Below are 19,924 nucleotides of genomic sequence, written 5' to 3'. Positions count from 1 at the left end.
CCTTCAAATAGAGACGAAAAGGGAAAGCCTAACTCATGTTCCATTTCCATCTTGAATAGGACAGCTAATACCATAACATCACATTGCCGAATGCACTCATGAACCACAAAGTCCGCATGCTGCATGCAGACCCTAACCGCTCACACACAAAATGACTACCGCGTCTGTTTTTGACAGTTATTAATCTGTGATCTGCGCCTGCACCCACATTAACATTGCATGCTTGCAGCTGAGTGTGACTCCTAAACAGCAAAATGTTCTGACACCAGCAGATATGAGACCACAACCAGCTCAGCATTGCATCGACTCAGCAAAAACGATTTCTTCGCTGAAATACTTTCTGATTGCTGAGTAAAATATGTTTTTTTGTTTCTTGAGTACTTCATTATTTTATCAAATGAATGATAAAGTTTTTGAATCGCTGGATATAACACATTAGTTGGATGAACACTATAATTTAAAAAGTGGATGTGCTGGGGCCTTGTCAATTAAAAAAACATAAAGGTACATTAATAAAATTATGTTTGGTAAGACTGGTAAAATGTTTTGAAAACGTCTTTTTTTTGCCCTTATAGGAGTTATCAAAATTCAACCTACATAAGAAGATATGGGAAGTTATGATGTTTTAACCCAATATAATCAAACTCAACCACAGTTCATAAGCATCTGACTCTCGGTTTCGTATTGCTTATATCGACTGACATAATTTTTTCCTCATCTATCCAATAAGACAATATCCATCTGCAGCAATATAGAATGGGATTAAGTCCATATCCAAACATAACACATTTCTGATAAATACGTTTGACTTTCGGTAATTTGTTTATTGAGGAAAATGGTCCAATCCATAATGTTTGCGACATGGAAAACAAAGCATTTGCTTTCAGTATTTTGTGTGTCCTGTTATGACCTTATCTGAGCTAAGTTTCTGCTTCCTTCTTTGTCACTGTGGATCTTAGAAGAGCTTTCAGCCCTTCCCCCCACATGCAGATCGGACTGAAATTTGGGTTGTTTGTGGGTTTCCTCCCTCGGGTCTTTCCACAAGCTTTGTCTTGGAATAAGGTCAGGACTATCAATCAATCATTTGCAAAAAGGCAATAACTCGAGCGGCACCATTTTGGAATCGGCCAATCAGCTCTGATCCATCAAACACTGAAAAATGTTTGTCTTATTCATTCACAGCAACTTAAAACATCCCCTTCTAACACATTCACATCATGAGGTGATTGTGACTAATTGGGTAGACTCTTTCAATCTAATAGCTGTTGATTTGATTCTAGCTTCCTGCTTTTACATAGCGTTGTACCTGTTGGCAGAGCACTTACCCCAAAATGTGTAAGTGCGATTGATTGACTGTAGCTCCATTATAAAGCATTTTGAGTGATTAGTACGACTATAAAGGCACTATATAGATTATCTCCTTTTACAACCACATGTATTTGAACTCAGCTTCTTTTAAGTTTAATCTAAGTCAGATAAAGGTCACAGACCAGTTCTAAGATTCCATTCATTTTCTGCCTTATCCTTGTCAGGTAATCTGAATACAGTTTATTCTAATTTCTAGTCATAGTATTTAGGAAAACATTCAAAGGTCAAAAATTCTGACTTCTAAGAAAACTGGAAACTGTTCTTGGCCAGAAAAAAAAAATCATTTGTTTCTGTTGAAATTAAGTTCACAAGTAGGAGACATGATTACACACAATATGCGAGTGAAATTGAATCATCCGTTCTGAGTGTAGGCCAATCAAGGCCAAAGCGTGACAGAACCACCACTATTTTAAAACTGGGGCATAGTTAAAATTGTGAAACTGAAGGTTTTAGTTCCTTTTTGTTTATTATTTCTATCAATAAATTGACATTCACATCCATAAAAATCATCAAGGTCCAGCTGCTATATTGTATTTTGAGTGAATTGACTTTCTTCTATAGAGAAAACACCAGTTCTTAGTTCTCGCTTACATAAGTTGGTAAGGTGAATCCTTTCAGCTCTTCTTTGACATGTTTTTTTTTTTTTTTAAGATAACTTTTTCCCCCCACCATTCTTGAGGGTTAGACAATCTTTAAGTCTCTAAATATTAAACCAGTTGCACTGGTCTAAATTGATTTCGAACCTCTGAATCATCCGTCATTAAACCCTTAGACATAAATCTGTGTTTGACTTTTAAAGTGAAACTTTTAAATGATTTACCTTTCTTTAATAAATATAATGTGTTCCTTTTACGTCAGATTACTGTCTAACTCAACAAGAACATCCTGTCTCGGGTATGATTCAGATTTATCTGACAATCTTCAACATTCTTATTTTTTTGCCACTCAGATGTATTTATTTTTGCAAATGGTTATCTAATGCACTCTGTTAATCTATTTTATATTTAGTTCTTATCAAGAACTTTCTTACTTTAACAAATTAAAAAAATATATGAAAATTTAAAAAAGCATGTAAATGTTTTTGGAACCTTAATACAAAATAAAATAACTTTAACTTGCTTTTGCCTGCCTCCATATGTTTCACAAACTCCTTTGAAAAAACACGATCATGTGACTAACAAGAAAGGAAACTGGTGTCTTAACTTCTCAGACGTCACTCTGTGTGGGAGAAAAAAGGCAGATGTTTGAGTGGAAAGCAGTTTTGGAGAGGGGGAAGAAAAAGAAGAGGGGAGGGATTAGCTTAGTCACACATCTTATATATATACGTCTCATTTTCTTGAGGCATGTGAAGGATTCTTGGTTTGTGTGGATGAAGTAGTGGAGCGTCTTCAGTCAAACCTCAGAGCAAAGGTCGAAGGAAAGTGAGATAGCACGAGAGCTAGCACAGGATCTTGGCTTGATGCAATGGTTTGAAGAATTGGTACTTTTACTGCGACGATGTTTGCTGAAAAAAGAAATCGGAGATCAGACATGATGTGGATTTATATCTTGATCTTCCTCTTGACCGGATCAAGGGGCATGGCACAAGGTTTGATTTTAAATTATCTTATTTAGTTGTGATTATCTTTTTACACCATATTCTGCATGCTTTAATTAACACAAAAGTAGAGTTTAGTCCACAGGGCGCTTGTTTGTAAACTGACTTTATGACTAATTTCTTTGCTCCTAACTGCATGTTGTCACAAGACTGTTCTACTGTCGATGTACTAACTTATTTCTTTTTTGGGAGAGTAATGCTGAGATTTTTTTGTAAATGAGTCACAGTGTAGACAGAAAGCCCCTGGAAAGTAAACATGCATGGTGATGGGACAAAAATCTGACAAGAGAAAAAAAACAAATGGTTCCATAACAGAAGTAGGAAAATGTTTGCCTGTGTTTTCTGAATGAGCAAGCGGCGTGCTGCCTGTTGCTTCTGCAGTGGAAACTGAGTCCTCAGATCAGGGTGACACAGTGATGCAGCTTCTCTCCATTGAGAGGGTCTCTACGTTGTGGTTTTACCACCCCACCATGTACTCCACTGTTTAGCTGTCAGAAGTAAACAAACGTCTACGCAGCAGATGTGTATGTAGTGAGCTCTGACTTTTCCATTACATTTTCTTTGGTTTGTAGTAATGCCACACACTTTCTAAAGTGCAGATTCCAATCGTAACCACAACTGATTAAAATAATAACTGATGTCTGTTTTTACAGTCTTGTTGGTTAATTTGATTCTGGTTCTCTTAAGGAGTTGCATTTCCTAGACAACTTTTTCTCTCACCACTTCTAACATTTGTGCTGTGTTTTTACAAGCCGAAAATATGATCAAATGAATTAACCAACATTTTTTTCTGTTCATTTTCTGCCTGAACATTTCAGAACTAATCATTAATGCTGACCTAAAATCCCTCTGTGTCACCAATCGTTCCCCTAACATCTGTCTTCATCTCTCTCAGGAACTACTAACTCAAATATCATTGTGAACACAACTACTTCACCTCTGAAGGTTTATGGTAAATTTTTTTTTTTTATGATTTTCTTTGCTCGTCTGCATTCTGTAAAACATTTTAAGAAAAGAACAACTGACAAACGTGAAAACAACATGTGTTTGATCTTTTTTTTTCAACTTTATGCAGTATTAATGTTCTGCTAAGATAAGTGTTTTTTTCTGAGAAATCTAGCATTTCTCTGTAAAAGTAAACCTGTTTTCTAAAGGAATAGAAAACAAAACTAAACATTTAGTTAAAAAAAGGGAAAAAAAAGAAAACATTTTAGTTGCTGCACACAAAAACTAATCTGAGTTATTTTTTTGCAGTTAACAGAAATGAAGCCTTCAATCTTGGGAGCGATGCTAGACTCATCTGCAGCAATAAGATTTGGACTAAGGCAGTGTTTGTTATCTGGAACATTGAACTGAAACATAAAACCTGCAAGATCTCCTTTAACCATGAGGGTCAAAGCTCTAACTCCTGCAATGATGGAAAATCGTTACAAAACTCAACTGATCAGTCATTCCTACACATCCCAAACTTTTCAGTCAATGATGTCGGAGTTTATAAGTGTGAATCCGCTTACACAGGAGGAAATGAAAATTATAACATCACAGTGGGTGTCACAGGTAAGAACTAAATTAACTCCTTAAAAGTGTGTTTTGGATATAGGACTTCATACTAATATTAAACATATATGCTAATATTTTTATCACATAAGTCTCATGGGTAAAGTGTGTGAATACAGTTTCTTTATATATATTTTACCATATCACTCTGTAGCAAGCATATATCAGGACAGAACACAGTACAAGTTCACATTGTAGCACCTGAATGGCACAAATATGCTATATAGTATTTTCATTCGCAGTATTACTGTCACTGATATAACATAAATATTTAATTATTAACTTTTTAATATATTCTGAAGTAGTAAAGAGTAATACATTTGTATTTTTGTAATGAACTGAAGCAATATGTTGTAGAGGTACAATATTAATCCGTTCTTGTCTTTCTTGGTTCAGTGCCTCCTGTTGTATCTGCCTGGTTAGAGCGAAGGGGCAACAAGATGGTGGCTGTGTGCAGAGCTGAAAGAGGGATTCCTGCTGCCAACATCAGCTGGAGTGTCACAGGAAATCACTCCGTGACACAGCAGAATAATCCTGATGGAGTTGTAACAGTAGAGAGTCAGCTGGAGGTCCCTGAAGACATTGATCGAGAAAACTTGACCTGCATTGTCCGGCACCAGTTGTGGGAGGGGGAGAGGACTTTGGTACCAGATTTCCTACCAGAAGGTAGGCTTAATAAGGGAACAAAATAGGTTAAGATTTGATAGAAATTATTTTGATAAAATGTGTTATTTATTCATGTTTTTTGTTTCTTTATTTTAGTGGTATCTAACTTTTGTTAAATCTGCTGTCGCACTTTTAATGTCATGCAATGCAACCTGGTAGAACACGCAATACATGGGTCCAAACAGAAGTGAAGCTCATTTTCTTCAAGTCGTCACTTTAATGCGAGTCGTTCATGATGCACTACCGTCTTGAATGGCATAGACTGTATTTAAATGAATAGTGTAGAACACAGTCTGTTACTGTCTTAGAGCTATGTCACTTTTTCTGTTTCCTTTACTTTTCACTTGACCATCTTGTGATGAAACTTCCGTGCTCAAAACAAAATCTATGAAAATACCACGAGGTGAAATAGAATTTACTGTTGTTTTGCTGGTCTCTCTGATCAGTTGCATATAATCAGGCCTTTGTTGCAACATTTGAGTTGCACTTTTGAAAGCAGCCTTTTTATGTGTATGGTACATATGTTGATTTTAACCTGTGATGTTCATGACATGTCCAATCAATCCGTGGCAGCCTGTCTTAGCTGAAGATCATAGTACATTGCATAGAAAACTAATCCTGAATTGTTGCTATTCACATTGACAAAATGCAGTGTCTGTTACTGGTTTTCACAATTGTTGGCTATATGATGTATTTTCATGATGTAAAGCACTTTGAACTGTCTTGTTACTGATATGTGGCACAGGGTGTAGGGGCCAAAATGTTATTGAGAATTTCTTCTGGCATTATTAACTCATGTTTGATCTCTCACTACAGGTATTTCGATTTTTTACTTCATCCCTGTTTTTGGGATAATCTTCATTCTTGTGGCAGGTTTTTCTATCTATGCACTAAAGAAAGTAATATTATTGAGGTAAGAAGTTTTACTTAATTTGAATTAAATCAACATTCTTCTTATTTTTTTCACACGATGTGACTTTTTTTTTTTTCAGACAGTGTCAACCGACAGACTCACCCAAATTACCTCCGGTAAGTACTCTATCTCCACTAATCAGTGTTGCAGTTAATGTGTTTTTTCTGTACTTTGCTCAGCTTTTCATATGTGTATACTGTTTCCTTTTGAAGCAGACAGAGGACGTGGAGGAAGTGGAGCCTTATGCTAGCTACGTTCAACGTGTGAACTCAATATACAACTGATTTGCAGATGTGTCTGCATAAAATTCCTGTAGATGCAACACGGTCGCACACTGAAATGCACATCTTGGGACTTTGTGAAAAAGCGAGGGCTGTGAAACTGAGAAATGGTAAAATAGTAAGAAGAAGAAGTGAGCAAAGTGAGATCAAAGGTTTCCGGTAAGAGAGGGAAGCCTCTTGGTTTAAAGCCGCCTCAATAAGCAGCGCCGACTGATGGAACAGGGGATGTACCTGGTCCCAAACACAGACTCCCATTCACCACTTCTGCTGCCCACTGCTCTCTGTGAGTAGGTATCATGGGGAACTTTAATAATTACTACAGATGCGATGAAGCGAGGAGCTGGAAAGAATGGCTGTGCAAGCCGGATGGAGGATACTTTGACTACTAACGACTTTGGATGTTGGATGTAATTATGTAAAATAAGATAATTATTTATCAACTGATAGGATATGTAATATTTTGGGAGATTTACTGGGGGCAACCCAGTGAAAGCAGTGAACTTGTGTATTTTTGAGACACATTTGGCTTGGTTTACATGTGTACAATACTATGTCAACTATTAATTATATGTATTCGTATGTAATCCTGTCTGTATATTAAAATGTACTGAATGAACTAATTTGTGTGTAAAAATAATTATTTGTGGATGCAAACACAGACAAAAGAGTCAAAGGATGTAAAACACAAATCCCAAACAAACAGATGTTAGCTGTTCTTTATTCTGCACAGTAAGCTGTGGTTTGGTATTTAATCTGTCAAAATGACTTTTACATCCTGTAGAGAGAAGAACCAAAATGAGCTATTTTTGTTTTGTTTTTTTCATTTTGTCAGTCATTTTGTAATTGGCATCAAAAATAACTTTTAAATAAGGGCACAGGTGTGACTTTGGTATAAAACTGTAGCCTTACCAAGGTCAAGACTCTGCTTTCCTGCCACTTCATACAAAATGTTTAGCCATTAGAACAACTATACTAATTTGACATAGTAATGATCTATTTCAGACTTTTCTAAGTTATTTTTGTAGCCTTTGTTTGCATAAAGCCGCCTGCATTTACCATGGGACTTTGCTATAAGAGACGCATTAGAGGGTCATTAAAGATGAACCCCTTTTCTTCCTTTATTTAGAATAATCCATAATCATTCATCTTCTGATTAAGTACTACAAATGGCTTTAAAGAGCATGCTATGTTTCAGCTATACAGAGCTGCCCCAAGATTATTTGGGGCCCTCGGTGGAATATGATTATACATGATTTGAGGGCCCTTTTCCTGTTGAGACCACCCTCGCCAGTCACCAACCCTAACCTTGATATTGCTGACACATAAACTAACCCACCCACCTTTCCAAACATTTTCAAATTTGCTACCAATAACTTTTAAAGTGAGCTCAAAACGAGGATTAATCTTTGATTAAACCAATGACATATTTGAGTTTCTGAAATTTGTAGTTTGAGAAAAAAAACAACAACTCTTGGAGCCTCTTGCTTACGAAGGGAAGTGAGGCAGCAGTTGATGCTTATGCCTATAATAGGGCATGACACCTAATGAAAAGTTATTGTCAGCTTTTCATTAGTTGATCAGGCCTCTCTGACAAAGTGTGAGCAGAAGTGCAAGCCTCAACGAGATCAGAGAAGAGGAGCCTTGTGTCTGTGCAGAGAAAGCTGTGGACCCACACATTAGAGGAGGCAGCAGGGTCCGTAACTGCTTTGCTCTGAACAGAAGCTCAAATGAATGTAATGTAATGTAAGGTCAAACATTGCCCTCCATTTCCACCTTCCCAAGTCATCAGTTCTAATCCTCTGAATCAGGGTGTCAAAGCTTATCTTCACCATATTTTTTTCTTTAATAATAAGTGGACACTGTATTCTATTCACTGCAATATTTTTTTCCTTCTAATTTTTGGAAAACTTAGTTTAGATTTTCTGTTTACTTGGTGTATATGAAAGAAATGTCCTTTTTAAAAGTGCAATTGTTAAAAAAGAAAAAAAAAATGGAGAATTATTAATTCTTAATTAATTCTTAATTCTAATTAATGGAGAGTTATTAATTCATGAGATTTTAGACTTATTTGACTGATAACCAGGGAAATTAGTTGAGTTGTTTACAATAAAAGTCATGTGATAGTGACTGAGTTTGAATCTTATGAAGATTTCTGGTGAAAAGGGGGCTGCTCTGCCCTCTGCTGGTGGATTGCAGAACAACACTCTTAATGCAGTGAAGCAGAAAGAGCTGCAGAATCACGGGGGAGACCACTGACTTCACAGCTACCCCACAGTGACTGACATCAAAGCCACAAATGGTCATTACTGAAATACTAACTGTTCACAGAGTTCTATAAGCAAGATATTAATAGAAGGTTAAGTGGTAGGAAAGGCATAGTGAGAAAAGACCGAGGAGCAACAGACATATTTGCAGCCTTGAGAAGATTATAAAGTAATTCACTCAAAATCTTGGGCAGAATCTCATGGACTGTAGCTCATCACTCCAAGTGGCACAACACACAAACCTGTCCTGGATGTATATCATCTAGATTCAGTGTATTATCCATAAAATTAAAAGGTCAACAAATGTGACAAAACCTAGTTCAATGACCACAGGATCACTAAGCCTTGGCCACCAAACATTCCAGGATATCAGATATAATACATGTACGATTTTCAGTTTTTTTTTTTCATCTGAATTACCTAAATAAATGTAATTCCTGAAGACAATTTTAAATGTTACTACTAATTTGTATATAAAAAAAAATTGACCGAGCCTCTTACTCTGAAAACTTTTAATTAATAGAAAATATAAAGAATAAACCAAAAAAATGTAAAACCACAAGAAAGTCAGCCAAATTCATTTCATACACTCCCAGTCAAACATAAATAAAGATGCATGCACCACACAGGATGCATACAGATAAAAAAAAAAAATCTAATATGTATGTACAAATACATATGTATCTGTTAGTAGAACATTAAGGAGATGAATAGAAGTTCTCAGGGGCATGTAGCTGTAAAAAGATGATAAATTAAGATACGTCCATGTGTTAATTTTATTCACTTCTATTTGTCATTACGTTAACCTGGCAGCTAACTTGAAGAGTAAAATTGGGCCATATTGATATCAGTGAGTGAAGGTTGGTCGTTGCAGCTCAGCATGGAGGTATACAGGTGATGAAACTTTGGTTAGAAGTGGAGCAAAGCATGAGCGTTCTGTTTCATAAGCATGAACAGAGAAAGAGATAAGATCAAGCCTCCATCTGCAGCAGAATAATTATAGATTGACAGCAGATGTACACCCGGCGGACACCACAACTATTCTGTTGTTGTTCTTTTTTAACGTCTTTTTTGTTTTTTCGTTTTTTTTTTTTTTTGTGGTGGGGCCATCATCCATTTTTTCTTTTTTTTTTTTTTTTTTTACAGTAGCAAAAGCTAAAAGCGATTCGACCATTTTAGCATATCAGGCACACTCCAATGAAACACGCAAACAGTGATAGACTTTTGCATCTCCACATGTAGTGGTAGTGAGATTCTCAGCCTGCTTTAGTTGCATTTGATTTTCTTAGAGGCACACTTTAAGGAACGCTTGGATTCATTTCCGGAAGAATCGTGCTGATCTAGTTTTCCTAGAACAAAACCTAATATTAAACTCACAATAACATTCATTGTGTCGAGGCTTTCAAAAGTCATTCATTCAGAATGAAATAGCTAAGAGAAGACAGCAAAAGAACTAGCCATTGGCCGTTTACATGATTGTTAAAACCACTCAAATTTTCCGTCATACTGTTAAATTTTAAAGTCACTTATTGTGAGTTTTAGCCAAGTTGTTGGGCTGACTGGGCGGAGCAAGTGGTAAGGCAGTGTGGTCTACCCTCACTCTTGTAATTGGGTCACACCTTTGACAACTGCTGTTGAGAAGCTGCAAGCTGGCTGGAAATGCTGTTTAGCTAATTTGGTCTTTAGCTATTTCAATAATAAGGCAACTGAACTGTAAATGTATGCATGAAATTGTAATATTTTTTAGTCAAGAATATCAAGCCGTAAATATTTTAGTCAAAGCTTCTTGTAGCTTCTCAATCCCAAATACCAAGTCCAGATTTATTTGTTGGACTAACTCCTGAAATATCTTCAGATGTAATCTGCATAACAAATCACATGCCCTTTGTCTTCTTGTTCTGGTCCACCATAGAGGGAAAGTGCCATCTAGCAGTTCAACATCCCAACAACTGCTAGCTGTTTGCATTTTTTCCACAGTTTGTCTTTGGTAATCAAGATACGATCATGATTCATCTGCAAACTCTCGTAGTTCATGAGCTCCTGAACTCCTCCATGCCGCAAACAAACTTTTGTCCAAATGAGCTCATCTTCGTATTCCTCTTCAGCCCATGAGCACATAATCATCTGTGCATTCCTCTTTGGATGACTCGGAATGAGTATCTACTTGAACTTCTTCTGGGATCTTAACCGTAGCGTAGTCACAGTCATTGTCACCTTCGTATTCATTGGCAGACTTTTCGAGTCTTGATGCCTGGACAGTGGGGTGGTTGATGGAGGCGTAGGTTACATCCTCATTGGGCTGTGAGAAAACAGCACACAGAGAAAGAAAAATAAAATGACCTTGTTTGATACAGCACAACGGTCCAAGCGCGTTGAATGAATGTGGTTTGTGTTGAAGACTTCCTAAAATGCTGCAGGGTTGCTAACACAACAGAGGCCTCACTAATGCTCAGGTGGTATGCAAATCTATTCCGTTGACTGATCTGTCATAAAACCACAGAGACACATCTATCTACCCTGAGGCAGGGCTGGAAACTTTGCATATTAATGGTCAAATGAAAATAGAGATGAGCATGTGTACCCTATTCTCGTTGCTTCCATCAGTGTTCCCATCAGTAGAATTTCCTGAAAGGAAAAAAAAATATATATATATCAGCATATTGAATGTAGCTTGTTGTTCAGTGCTAGAAGGAAGTCTTCTCCACATTTACCTTTTTTCTTCTTCTTTAGCCTGAGAATAAAAGCGAAATGACATCATCAGACTCTGTTAACTGAAAATTACAGTACCCTGAAAAACATTTGCCTTTTTTACAGATTTACTCTTGCTTTCGAGTTTTTTGTCACACTTAAGTGTTTCAGATGAAGGGATTTCCTTATGAGACACATATAAATAAATACTGTAAGTCAGTGTTTCAGGTGGTAATTTCATTTATGAAGTTTCAAAACGCCTTACAAACCAACCTGGCGCTATGTAGCAATGCAATGGTCTATCAAATATCTTTTTGTGCCATCGCAGGCGGCAACAACTGCAATGAAGTGTTTTTGCCATAATTAACAGTTGCCAGGGGGGGTTTTTTATTTTTTTTTATTTTTTAAATCTGTCTTAGCTTTTTGCCAGATGTAGCAGGTTTCTACAACACTTCTGTTGATCAATCTAAAAGAATATTTTCACCAAATCTTGAGGTGATCTTTGGACTCATCAGTGTGTCCTTGGAGTAATTTTGGCAGAGCTACAACGCCTGGGAAGGTTCACTACCGATCCATTATTTTCTCCGTAGTGCTCAGGTTGGTTTGCTGGAGTTCTAAAGCCTTTCCTCAGAGATGGATGTCATTGACTATTTCTCGTCTGTTCTTTAATTTCTTTTCTTCTTCATGTTGTGAAACGAGCTCAAGTATTTTCTTGAGTTGACAAGTTTCTGTGCGGACAGTGGTCAGTCATAGTTACCTTAACGAGGGAGGAATTTACCTGGGTAGCTTTATTTCCTCAATGAAAATACTGCATTTTGTATTCACTTGGGTTATAATTGACCAGTGTTAAAATACATTAACGTGAGAAATCTGTGTTTTAATGGCACAGTTAAGTAATGTGAAAAGTGAATTGAAGGGGCTATATTTGTCTGATAGAAAACTGGGGTTCATAAAGGGCTGTCACTTACATGCTTTATAAAAATGTCATAGAGTAATATCTGCACTAGTCAGAGGTGACACTGTACTGCCGGCTTCCTTGACAGCTCAACACAGAGAACGTGTGCTGCAACAGGAAGCCTTTTTTCACCAGAAAACAGTTGTTTCTGTCTAAAAGCAACTCTACATGCCACTGACGGCTCAAACGTAAAATTTTAAACCTGCCGCGATTCTGGGTACAACATCCCAGATAGTGCTGCAACAATAAGCACAAATACATTTAGCAAAATTCTTATTGACATACTGACTGAAACCAGATCTATTTTTAAACATGACCGCTATTTCCTTGATAATGCTTTGGCACAACCGTCAGAGAGCGGAAAACTCTACATTTCACTGAAAAGATGCCTCCTTAGCCTTAATATGTGACTTTATAAAACAAAAGAGGACTTTCTTTTTTTATTTATTAGTTTGCTGGAAGTCGACATTGTTCAGTAAGCAAGTATTTTGAGCGACACAAATGTAAATGCACCCAAATTACGGCTTAAGCTGATTTTCCTTGTTTGTCTCACTGCCAGATTGTACAGTGACTGAATGACCTACAGTGAAAATCATTTAACATATGCCCAAATACCCATGTTTAAATATGTTTTCCAGAGATACAGCAGTGCGGGTGAAAATACTGAAGTTTTAGAGTGCAATTACTACTTTCTGGCTTGTTATCTTTCAGAATATGAGTGTGTATAAAGGAGAGGACCTACCCTGAGGTGCAGTTTCCCATGATGATTAATCAGAGAGTCCCTGGTTGTTGGAGAACAACCTGATACTGCAGTAGCCTCTGGTCCAACTAAACTTTCGGTGGCTGCATCAGCGAATGCTCAGGCCACAGCAGCGAGGGGAATCAGAGAGAGAGAGGAAGAGAGAGAGAGAGAGAGAGAGAGAGGGAGGGACAGATGACAACACAAAACTCTATTTGTGGGAATTTTTCTTGGCTATGTTGTTATTTTGATGGCTCAATACCCACTTCATGCATGCATCTGTTGCTAAAGATTGTCACATAAATAAAAACTTGAGCCTTTTACATAAAGTGTCCTGTGCACATGCTCATATTGTGCACATGTCGATGTGTCTTCACGCAGACCCAGTGTCCGAAACCTTAGTCTTCTGTATTTCGGTAAGCTTCAGAGCTCAACCCATGTGAAGCTGCTAAATATCACAAAGTCTTATGAGCTGTAGAACCAAGTCTTAACCTCTGAACCCTCCACTTCCAGTGGTCACCGCCATTACATCTGAAACCATCTGCAAAGATATCGCAAACAGTCAAAAAAAAAAGAAAAAAAAAAAAAAAGGTGGGAGCATGCTTGTGCATTGAAGTGACCTTTGCTGCAAATTTTGAGGTTGCAACTGAATAATCTTATTTGCATGATTGTGCAAAAAGTAAATAAAATGAGGAGCATGAGGAAGTTAGCAGCGTTTTACATGTGCAGTGGAAAGTCTAAGTTTATATTATAAATTCTATCTTTGTCCAAATGAAAACTAGACCTTTATGGGCAACAGGAACAATATACTTGATATACACCACACAGTAAAATTTGCTATGGAAAATCTCACACTGATAGGAAAATTAGGTCTCATCTTTGTCGTTAAATGTCAATTTTTTTTTAAATGTGTGCATCTGAGACAAACAGCAATATCTGGTGCAATTTTTTTTAATGCTGCCAGATCTACTTGTAAGCCAATTTAACTTTGTTTTGAATAAACTGGACAATTTCATAGAAACCGGGAAGCATACCCACTCTTATTAATGTAAAGTTTGGGGGTTAACATTTTGACAAATTGAGAAAAATATTATTAAATATAAAAGTATTGACTGGGCTGGCTTTGTGTTTCTAACAATAGTCTTTTAGTAAATTAGAGCTAATCATGAACCACTTTGAGCTACGGCACACCAAAGCTAACAATCCGGATGGAACAGTGCATAATAATGTCCTCCATATATCTGTAATTAGCGTCAGAGGTGAGCTTTATCAATTCCGAAGAATGTTTCCTTTCTCTGTAAGCTGAGTTTACAGGCACTATTGCTTAAGGTTGTAACTCCACTCTCTCTGTGTCATGTCTTAGTTACTGTTTGAACACTTTTGCCTTCGCAATTACACTTCTCAAAATTTCAAAATTGCTCCATAAAACATTCCCGCATTTGTAAACAACATCTTCATAATACAAATACACCATTTATCATTTAATAAAAGAGTTTGCAATTAAGATATGGTAAAGGCTAGTTGACAAAAAGGAAGTTCTTACTGTGTCTAAGGAACTACGTTGATGTGACACAAGCTGTCTGACAGGGGAAGCCATTTATACCAACTGAGACCTTTGACATAGTGCATTTCTGATGCTGGTTTCTACTTTAAATCCTAAGATATTGTTCTTGAATATGTCGTGCCGTGTCACTTTACAAATGAACTTATAATATTGTTTGTGTACTGAGACAAAAAGAATGGCCAATTTATTAAAATCTTCAACAGTTTTATGTTGCTCTGGTCTAAATATTTGAGATAACAGAGAGAGACCCATCAGTTTTGTTTGTTAAAACTTGAAAGGTCAGTATTAGTGTCCTGTCGATATGGTGTACATGATTTTATATCTGCTATACTCCCAGTGAGTCAAGCAACTTTTTTCATAGATATTTTTCTTTTACATGAAGACATATTTTATGTACCATGTCTCTCAGGGTCTTCCTTTTTTTCCCTCCATTTACAACAACACTCGAAGTGACAGGCAGCCTGTTGTCACCACAGCGCTCTGTCTGTCATGTGACCTGCACTAAAAGCTGTGCAGACATCCCCAGGCAGCTGTCAGTGTGTGAGAGTTATGCTAATTATTGTTATTTTTAACATTCAAAGTGAAGTGACTAGTTTATAGAGAGGCAGAACAACTTTTTTTGCTCATTTCTTTAACCAGAAATTTCAGAAAAAAAAATTGTATTGATATTAAAAAAATCAACATGTCCAGAAGGGGGAAAAAAAATACTCAAGAGCTTTTGTGTGGGTATTTTTTTCCATGTTATTATACAATTGCTTCCCTGCAGAAACTCTGACTGGAATAAAACATCGAGAAAAACTCAAATTGCAGCATGCGGCACATCATTGCTGGGTTTAACTTCAATGCGGTATTGGACTAGTACTGATTGGTCCTGGCATAATCTTAAGAGACTTGAAGTCACAGCATATCATGAACTGAGTTTTGACTGAAATGTAAGAATTTGTCCTGTAAATATTTGTAATCTGCACAGGAACTGAATGCATTATTTGGTGATTTGTGTCTTGAGAGAAGAACAGTAATCCAAATGCAGAACATTAAGAAACTTTTGCAGATACTGCACATCTGTCTACATAGTATACAGACCATTCAATAAAGCAGAATATTGTTGAACAGTTATTTTATTTCAGGAATTTTGTCACTAACTGAAACACATAATAATGTGTCATGTAGATTAGTTGCACACAGATGTAATTAATCTATGTTATTTCTCTTAATTATGAAGATTTTCCACTTATACCTACTAAACCGTTTTATTTTCCTAAAGTACTTTTGATCTGAAAAAAAGACGAGCATCATCCGAGCGCATATGACTGTGCAGTATAAATTTTCAACAGCAGATGGTGCTGTTCAGAAAGTCAGTCGAGTGCCTCGTACACAGATTGAGTTTAAGCTTTCACTTCTTACAGGTTTGAATGGAAAAACAGGAAAAAATAGCACTAACATTTAGCAACAAACGACAAAGAAAGAACTAAATGTAAGTGACTAACATGTAAGTGGTCTGGTTTTCTTCATGTATCACATGGCACATTTGCTTGAAATGTCTTTTCCGGGGGGCATTGTGGCATAAAGTGTGCACCTTCACATTAGGGACAAAGTTTGAATAAGTCCTATCTTGATTTAATCTGCATGCACTTTTTAATTGATATGCAGGTAACATTCTGTATCTTTGATGTACTGAAACACACTTGTACAGGATGCTGTGGGAGGTCAGGATGTGGTACAGAAGTGGTGAAATGAAGCCCCTGCACTTCGCTCAGTAGATTATTATCAGTTCTGGGTAAGAGCATGCTCAACCTAATGGAAAAACGGAACTACTGTTTAAAAAGTATGACTTGACTAGTAAATGTGTACTTCTCCAGTTTCACTGAAAAAAGGGTTGATTTCACATTTCAAAGTAAAAATAGTGAGGATAGCCAGTATAGATACAAGTTATGAAGACGCAGTTATAGGCTTGACAGTCAAGCTAATTGTCTTTGATCAGTTACAATTTACCCTGTTGCTGAATCAGAAAGTGACGCTGGTGGTTGAGATTCCCTTCTGGCTGTGATACATCTCCATTTGTGTTGGTGTTGATTTTGTTTGTTACATTTTTACAGTCGCTTTTCTGTAATTTCTTTAAAGCTTAACACATATGTTTGTTTTGTAGCTACACAGACAGAAGTCAGAGTGTAAACAACGTTTCTGTCAACATCTTTCTGTATCTCAAAAGGAAGTCAAACATTTTCTGTCATTAGTATTGAAATACACGTTTGAATTAATCCTCAAACTTTTTGTTTCACATTCCTTCCATATTTCCAATTTTAACAAACCTATGAAATTATAAATTATTGGTAAGTGGAGGTTTTCTATTGTGATCTGATGTCTTCCCTTTGTCATCAGGGTCTGGGTCACTGACAGTCTTTATTTGACTTGATTAGTGCTCTGATCATCAAATCTTAACTTCTTCTTCTGTCTTTTGGACCTACAATTATTGTTGACGTTTTCGCCAGGTTACCCAGAAGTACGTGCACAGACAGACACTAGGTGGTGCTGTAGCACCCTTTCCTTTGGAGGAAAAGTGAAAAAGAGAAATATTTTACATTAAAAAACTAGAAGTGTTAGGGATATGTAAAATAATTAGATGTTAGTCATATCCTATACCTAGGATTTCAACAATAAAGAACAACAGCAAAAAAGTGTGTTTTACTTGAATATTTGTCTTATTGAAACAGTAGTAGGCATCAGCACACAATCCGCATCACCTGATCTTCTACACAAGATGGCGCTGTTGAGAAAAAATACAGTTTGTCTACCATAACACTGAAGGTGGAGTGCACGGAGTCTGAAAAAGAGAGTCTGTTTACACCAGGTGCTGCTTTTACGAGAGGGAAATAGTAGAAAGAAGAAAAAACCCTTCTGCCTTGAATCTTGGATCTGAACTCCCACTTGCATTGGCTTCTGGAAAAAATGTGTGAGCTGGACAAGAATGGCAAACAGAGAGGAAAGAGAAGTTTCCCATGGACTAGGTGCTTCCACTTGTGTTTTTTGCTCATGGGCACTACCGATGCTCACTGGGCTGCCTGCTTTTATATAATAGTGTGAATATGCAGTTCATATTTCAGTTCTTCAGCTACTTAATGTCTCTTAAGGTGATGAGTTTGAGCATATTGGTGGGCCTGGGTTGTTCGTGTGAATCGATAACCAAAATGCCCAGAGTAACAGAATGAGCTTCTCCTGGACAAAGAACCCGTCCACCTCCCAAGTGTAATGGTCAAGTGTCATGTTGAAAGTCATTCAATATGCCCTGATATAAATTCTGTGGCATAATCAACTGAAGATGTTCCTGAAACAGAGAATAAAGAAATCAGACAGAAGAATGACAGGAAGGAGCTGATGTCAAATCTGAGTTTTAAACAGATCTCCATTAGTGAGTGCCGATCTATATCAGCCAGGAACCCAGACCCTTTTGGACGAAGCAAATAGCCTCGGACAAGAGCCTGGTTTTTACCAAGTCACTGAACACTGTCTTCTCAGAATTGAACAGTAGACATCCAAAGAAGATATTTAGCTAACAGAGTTTTTTGGGGGTCTTCAGATCAATGTATAACTTTGAGGTATCTGTGCGCCAACTTGCATTGCTGGGCTTCTGGTAAAGGCATGACAGCATTGCTTGTTGCAGTGACGACTTTGTGCATGTTTCTGAAAAAGCGATGTCTGAAGTTCATCTTAATGAAAAGTAACCACCATATGTGGGTATGCATCTGCTCTGGGAATGCTGAAATAACTTTTGCATGTGTGAAAATATGTCTACTCTTTCTATCTTTGCACACGGTGAATTTTGTCACCTCACGGTATGCTGAAAAACACGTACTGGATGGCCGAAGAAAAAACGTAGGTCAGGAAGTGGCTACACAACTAAAATGAACCTGCAGCTGCTTATGTGAAAGTTTTTGTATTGAGCATCTGATGGACGATGGACAAACTGCAGCTCCTGATAATCTGCTGTACTGCCTTTATTTGCATTTGTGGAGAAAATGAAGGTAAAGCTTTTGTTTGTTTTTTCCCCAGCCTCTCTCTTTGGTTTTAATTTTAAAAGATGTCTGTTAAGAAAGCAACAAAAGAGATTTCATTTGAGCATGATTGTGACTGCGTACTTATGTGACAGAAATGGCCAATTTGTTTCCTTCAATTGATTTATTATTTATTTGTTTCACTGATGAGGTTTAAGTCAGGAGTTAATTAAAACGATAAAAAGACAAGTTTTTGAGAAAAATATCTAAATAGCTACTGGATATTTATGTTATAAGCTCTAAAGGTTTTTAAAACTATATTGTCTATTGTAATGTTATAAACAAGCAATAGTCATATAAATAAAAGACCCTGTAATAATTCTGTATTGTTTTGCCCAGTTTTATTGGAAATGTCTGGTAATGTTTGGCAATAAGCACTTTTTTAAAAATCTAATTAAGCATGATATTGTACTTGACAGTACTTTGAAAATTGTGTCATTAAAATCAAATTAATCTTTTGAAATTACAGTTTCTTCGTGTGAAGTGATGGCCGAAGTGCTAAGAGGAGAAGCAAAACGTGTTTCCCCTGGAGAAAATCTGACAGTCAAGTGTCCCGTCAAACACTGTGGGGAGTTATTCGGTGTCATTTGGTTTAAATTCTCTAACACATTAGAGACCTGGGAAAACATTTCAGACTCAGAGAACATAAGAATCACACAGAAAGACGACAAAGAGAATCTGACCTCATATTTAAGTTTTGAGCAGGTTTCCATTAATGATAGCGGCCTGTACAGATGTGCTTTAGGACACAGTAACGAATTTACCAGCCATCACATCAACATCTCAGTTTCAGGTATTTTTTTTTCTCCAAGATTTACCTGTGAAATGCATGTATCTGGTTCATTGTGTGAATCTGTTTTCTTTTGTCGCTCAAGAACTAAACAAAGGAGTAGAAAACCCCGATGATGATGCAGGTAAGAAGCTTCATATAATTTTGCACATTTACTATTACATCTATTTTAACATTATTCTTTCATGCATTTGGTTCAGACAGTATTGGTGACGATCGCTCCACGCTACACTTCTTCCTGATTGGTGTTACCATTATATTTCCGATCGCCATGGCGATAGTGTTGATCCTCGTGTGCGTTCAGGGCTGGAAACGTAAGACAATTAATTTAGCTCTGTTGCTTCTGTGCAATATTTGCATCTTCATTCCCCTTGTTTTTTACAGAAATGTGGACTTGCAACAATAAAAATCAAGAGGTAATGTAAATCTATTTCACATAGTGGAGTTTTGTTTGGGTTTTACTCTTTAGGGTTTTGCAAATAACAAGAACTCT

General features: G+C 36.9%; 2 protein-coding genes and 1 long non-coding RNA gene across 8 annotated transcripts in view; 2 read left to right on the top strand and 1 right to left on the bottom strand.

The window, feature by feature from the left end:
* The first annotated feature begins 2,572 nt into the window (after positions 1-2,572).
* Positions 2,573-7,002, top strand: LOC103129494 (cell surface glycoprotein CD200 receptor 1-like). Of its 2 annotated transcripts, none has more exons than XM_016665149.1 (7): positions 2,573-2,956; positions 3,861-3,917; positions 4,220-4,522; positions 4,919-5,188; positions 6,005-6,101; positions 6,181-6,217; positions 6,317-7,002. In XM_016665149.1, the coding sequence occupies exons 1-7, from the start codon at positions 2,866-2,868 to the stop codon at positions 6,383-6,385; spliced, it is 924 nt and encodes a 307-aa protein (XP_016520635.1). In that variant the 5' UTR covers positions 2,573-2,865; the 3' UTR covers positions 6,386-7,002. The 2 variants fall into 2 exon arrangements, with proteins under 2 accessions (XP_016520635.1, XP_007540702.2); XM_007540640.2 differs by having other exon boundaries at positions 2,575-2,956; positions 6,314-7,002.
* A 2,144-nt stretch (positions 7,003-9,146) lies between these two features.
* LOC107834206 (uncharacterized) overlaps positions 9,147-19,924 on the bottom strand; it is an 18,046-nt gene continuing 7,268 nt past the window's right edge. The window contains exons 2-3 of the long non-coding RNA XR_001659988.1: positions 10,525-10,535; positions 9,147-9,689 (exon numbers count right to left, since the gene is read on the bottom strand). This is a non-coding gene — a long non-coding RNA (uncharacterized LOC107834206). The remainder of the gene's footprint in view (positions 9,690-10,524; positions 10,536-19,924) is intronic.
* LOC103129492 (B- and T-lymphocyte attenuator-like) overlaps positions 17,655-19,924 on the top strand; it is a 14,719-nt gene continuing 12,449 nt past the window's right edge. The window contains exons 1-4 of one of the 5 annotated variants that reach the window (XM_016665146.1): positions 17,655-19,434; positions 19,517-19,555; positions 19,632-19,745; positions 19,816-19,847. In XM_016665146.1, coding sequence (XP_016520632.1) covers positions 19,128-19,434; positions 19,517-19,555; positions 19,632-19,745; positions 19,816-19,847 — 492 coding nt within the window. In that variant the 5' untranslated portion in view covers positions 17,655-19,127. Of the gene's footprint in view, positions 19,556-19,631; positions 19,746-19,815; positions 19,848-19,924 lie in introns of all 5 variants that reach the window. The other 4 variants (XM_016665147.1, XM_016665148.1, XM_016665145.1 and 1 more) reach the window with 4 other exon arrangements.

Source organism: Poecilia formosa, unplaced genomic scaffold (genome assembly GCF_000485575.1).
Source record: "Poecilia formosa unplaced genomic scaffold, Poecilia_formosa-5.1.2 Scaffold550, whole genome shotgun sequence".
Taxonomy (NCBI): domain Eukaryota; kingdom Metazoa; phylum Chordata; class Actinopteri; order Cyprinodontiformes; family Poeciliidae; genus Poecilia; species Poecilia formosa.
This window is presented reverse-complemented; position numbering and strand designations above follow the sequence as displayed.

Bases quoted from the DNA above. Each gene is read 5' to 3' on its own strand.
- LOC103129494 (XM_007540640.2), top strand. From the start codon at position 2,866: ATGTTTGCTGAAAAAAGAAATCGGAGATCAGACATGATGTGGATTTAT. The intron at 6,102-6,180 runs GTAAGAAGTTTT...TTTTTTTTTCAG, and splicing joins AAGAAAGTAATATTATTGAG to ACAGTGTCAACCGACAGACT. The intron at 6,218-6,313 runs GTAAGTACTCTA...TTCCTTTTGAAG, and splicing joins ACTCACCCAAATTACCTCCG to CAGACAGAGGACGTGGAGGA.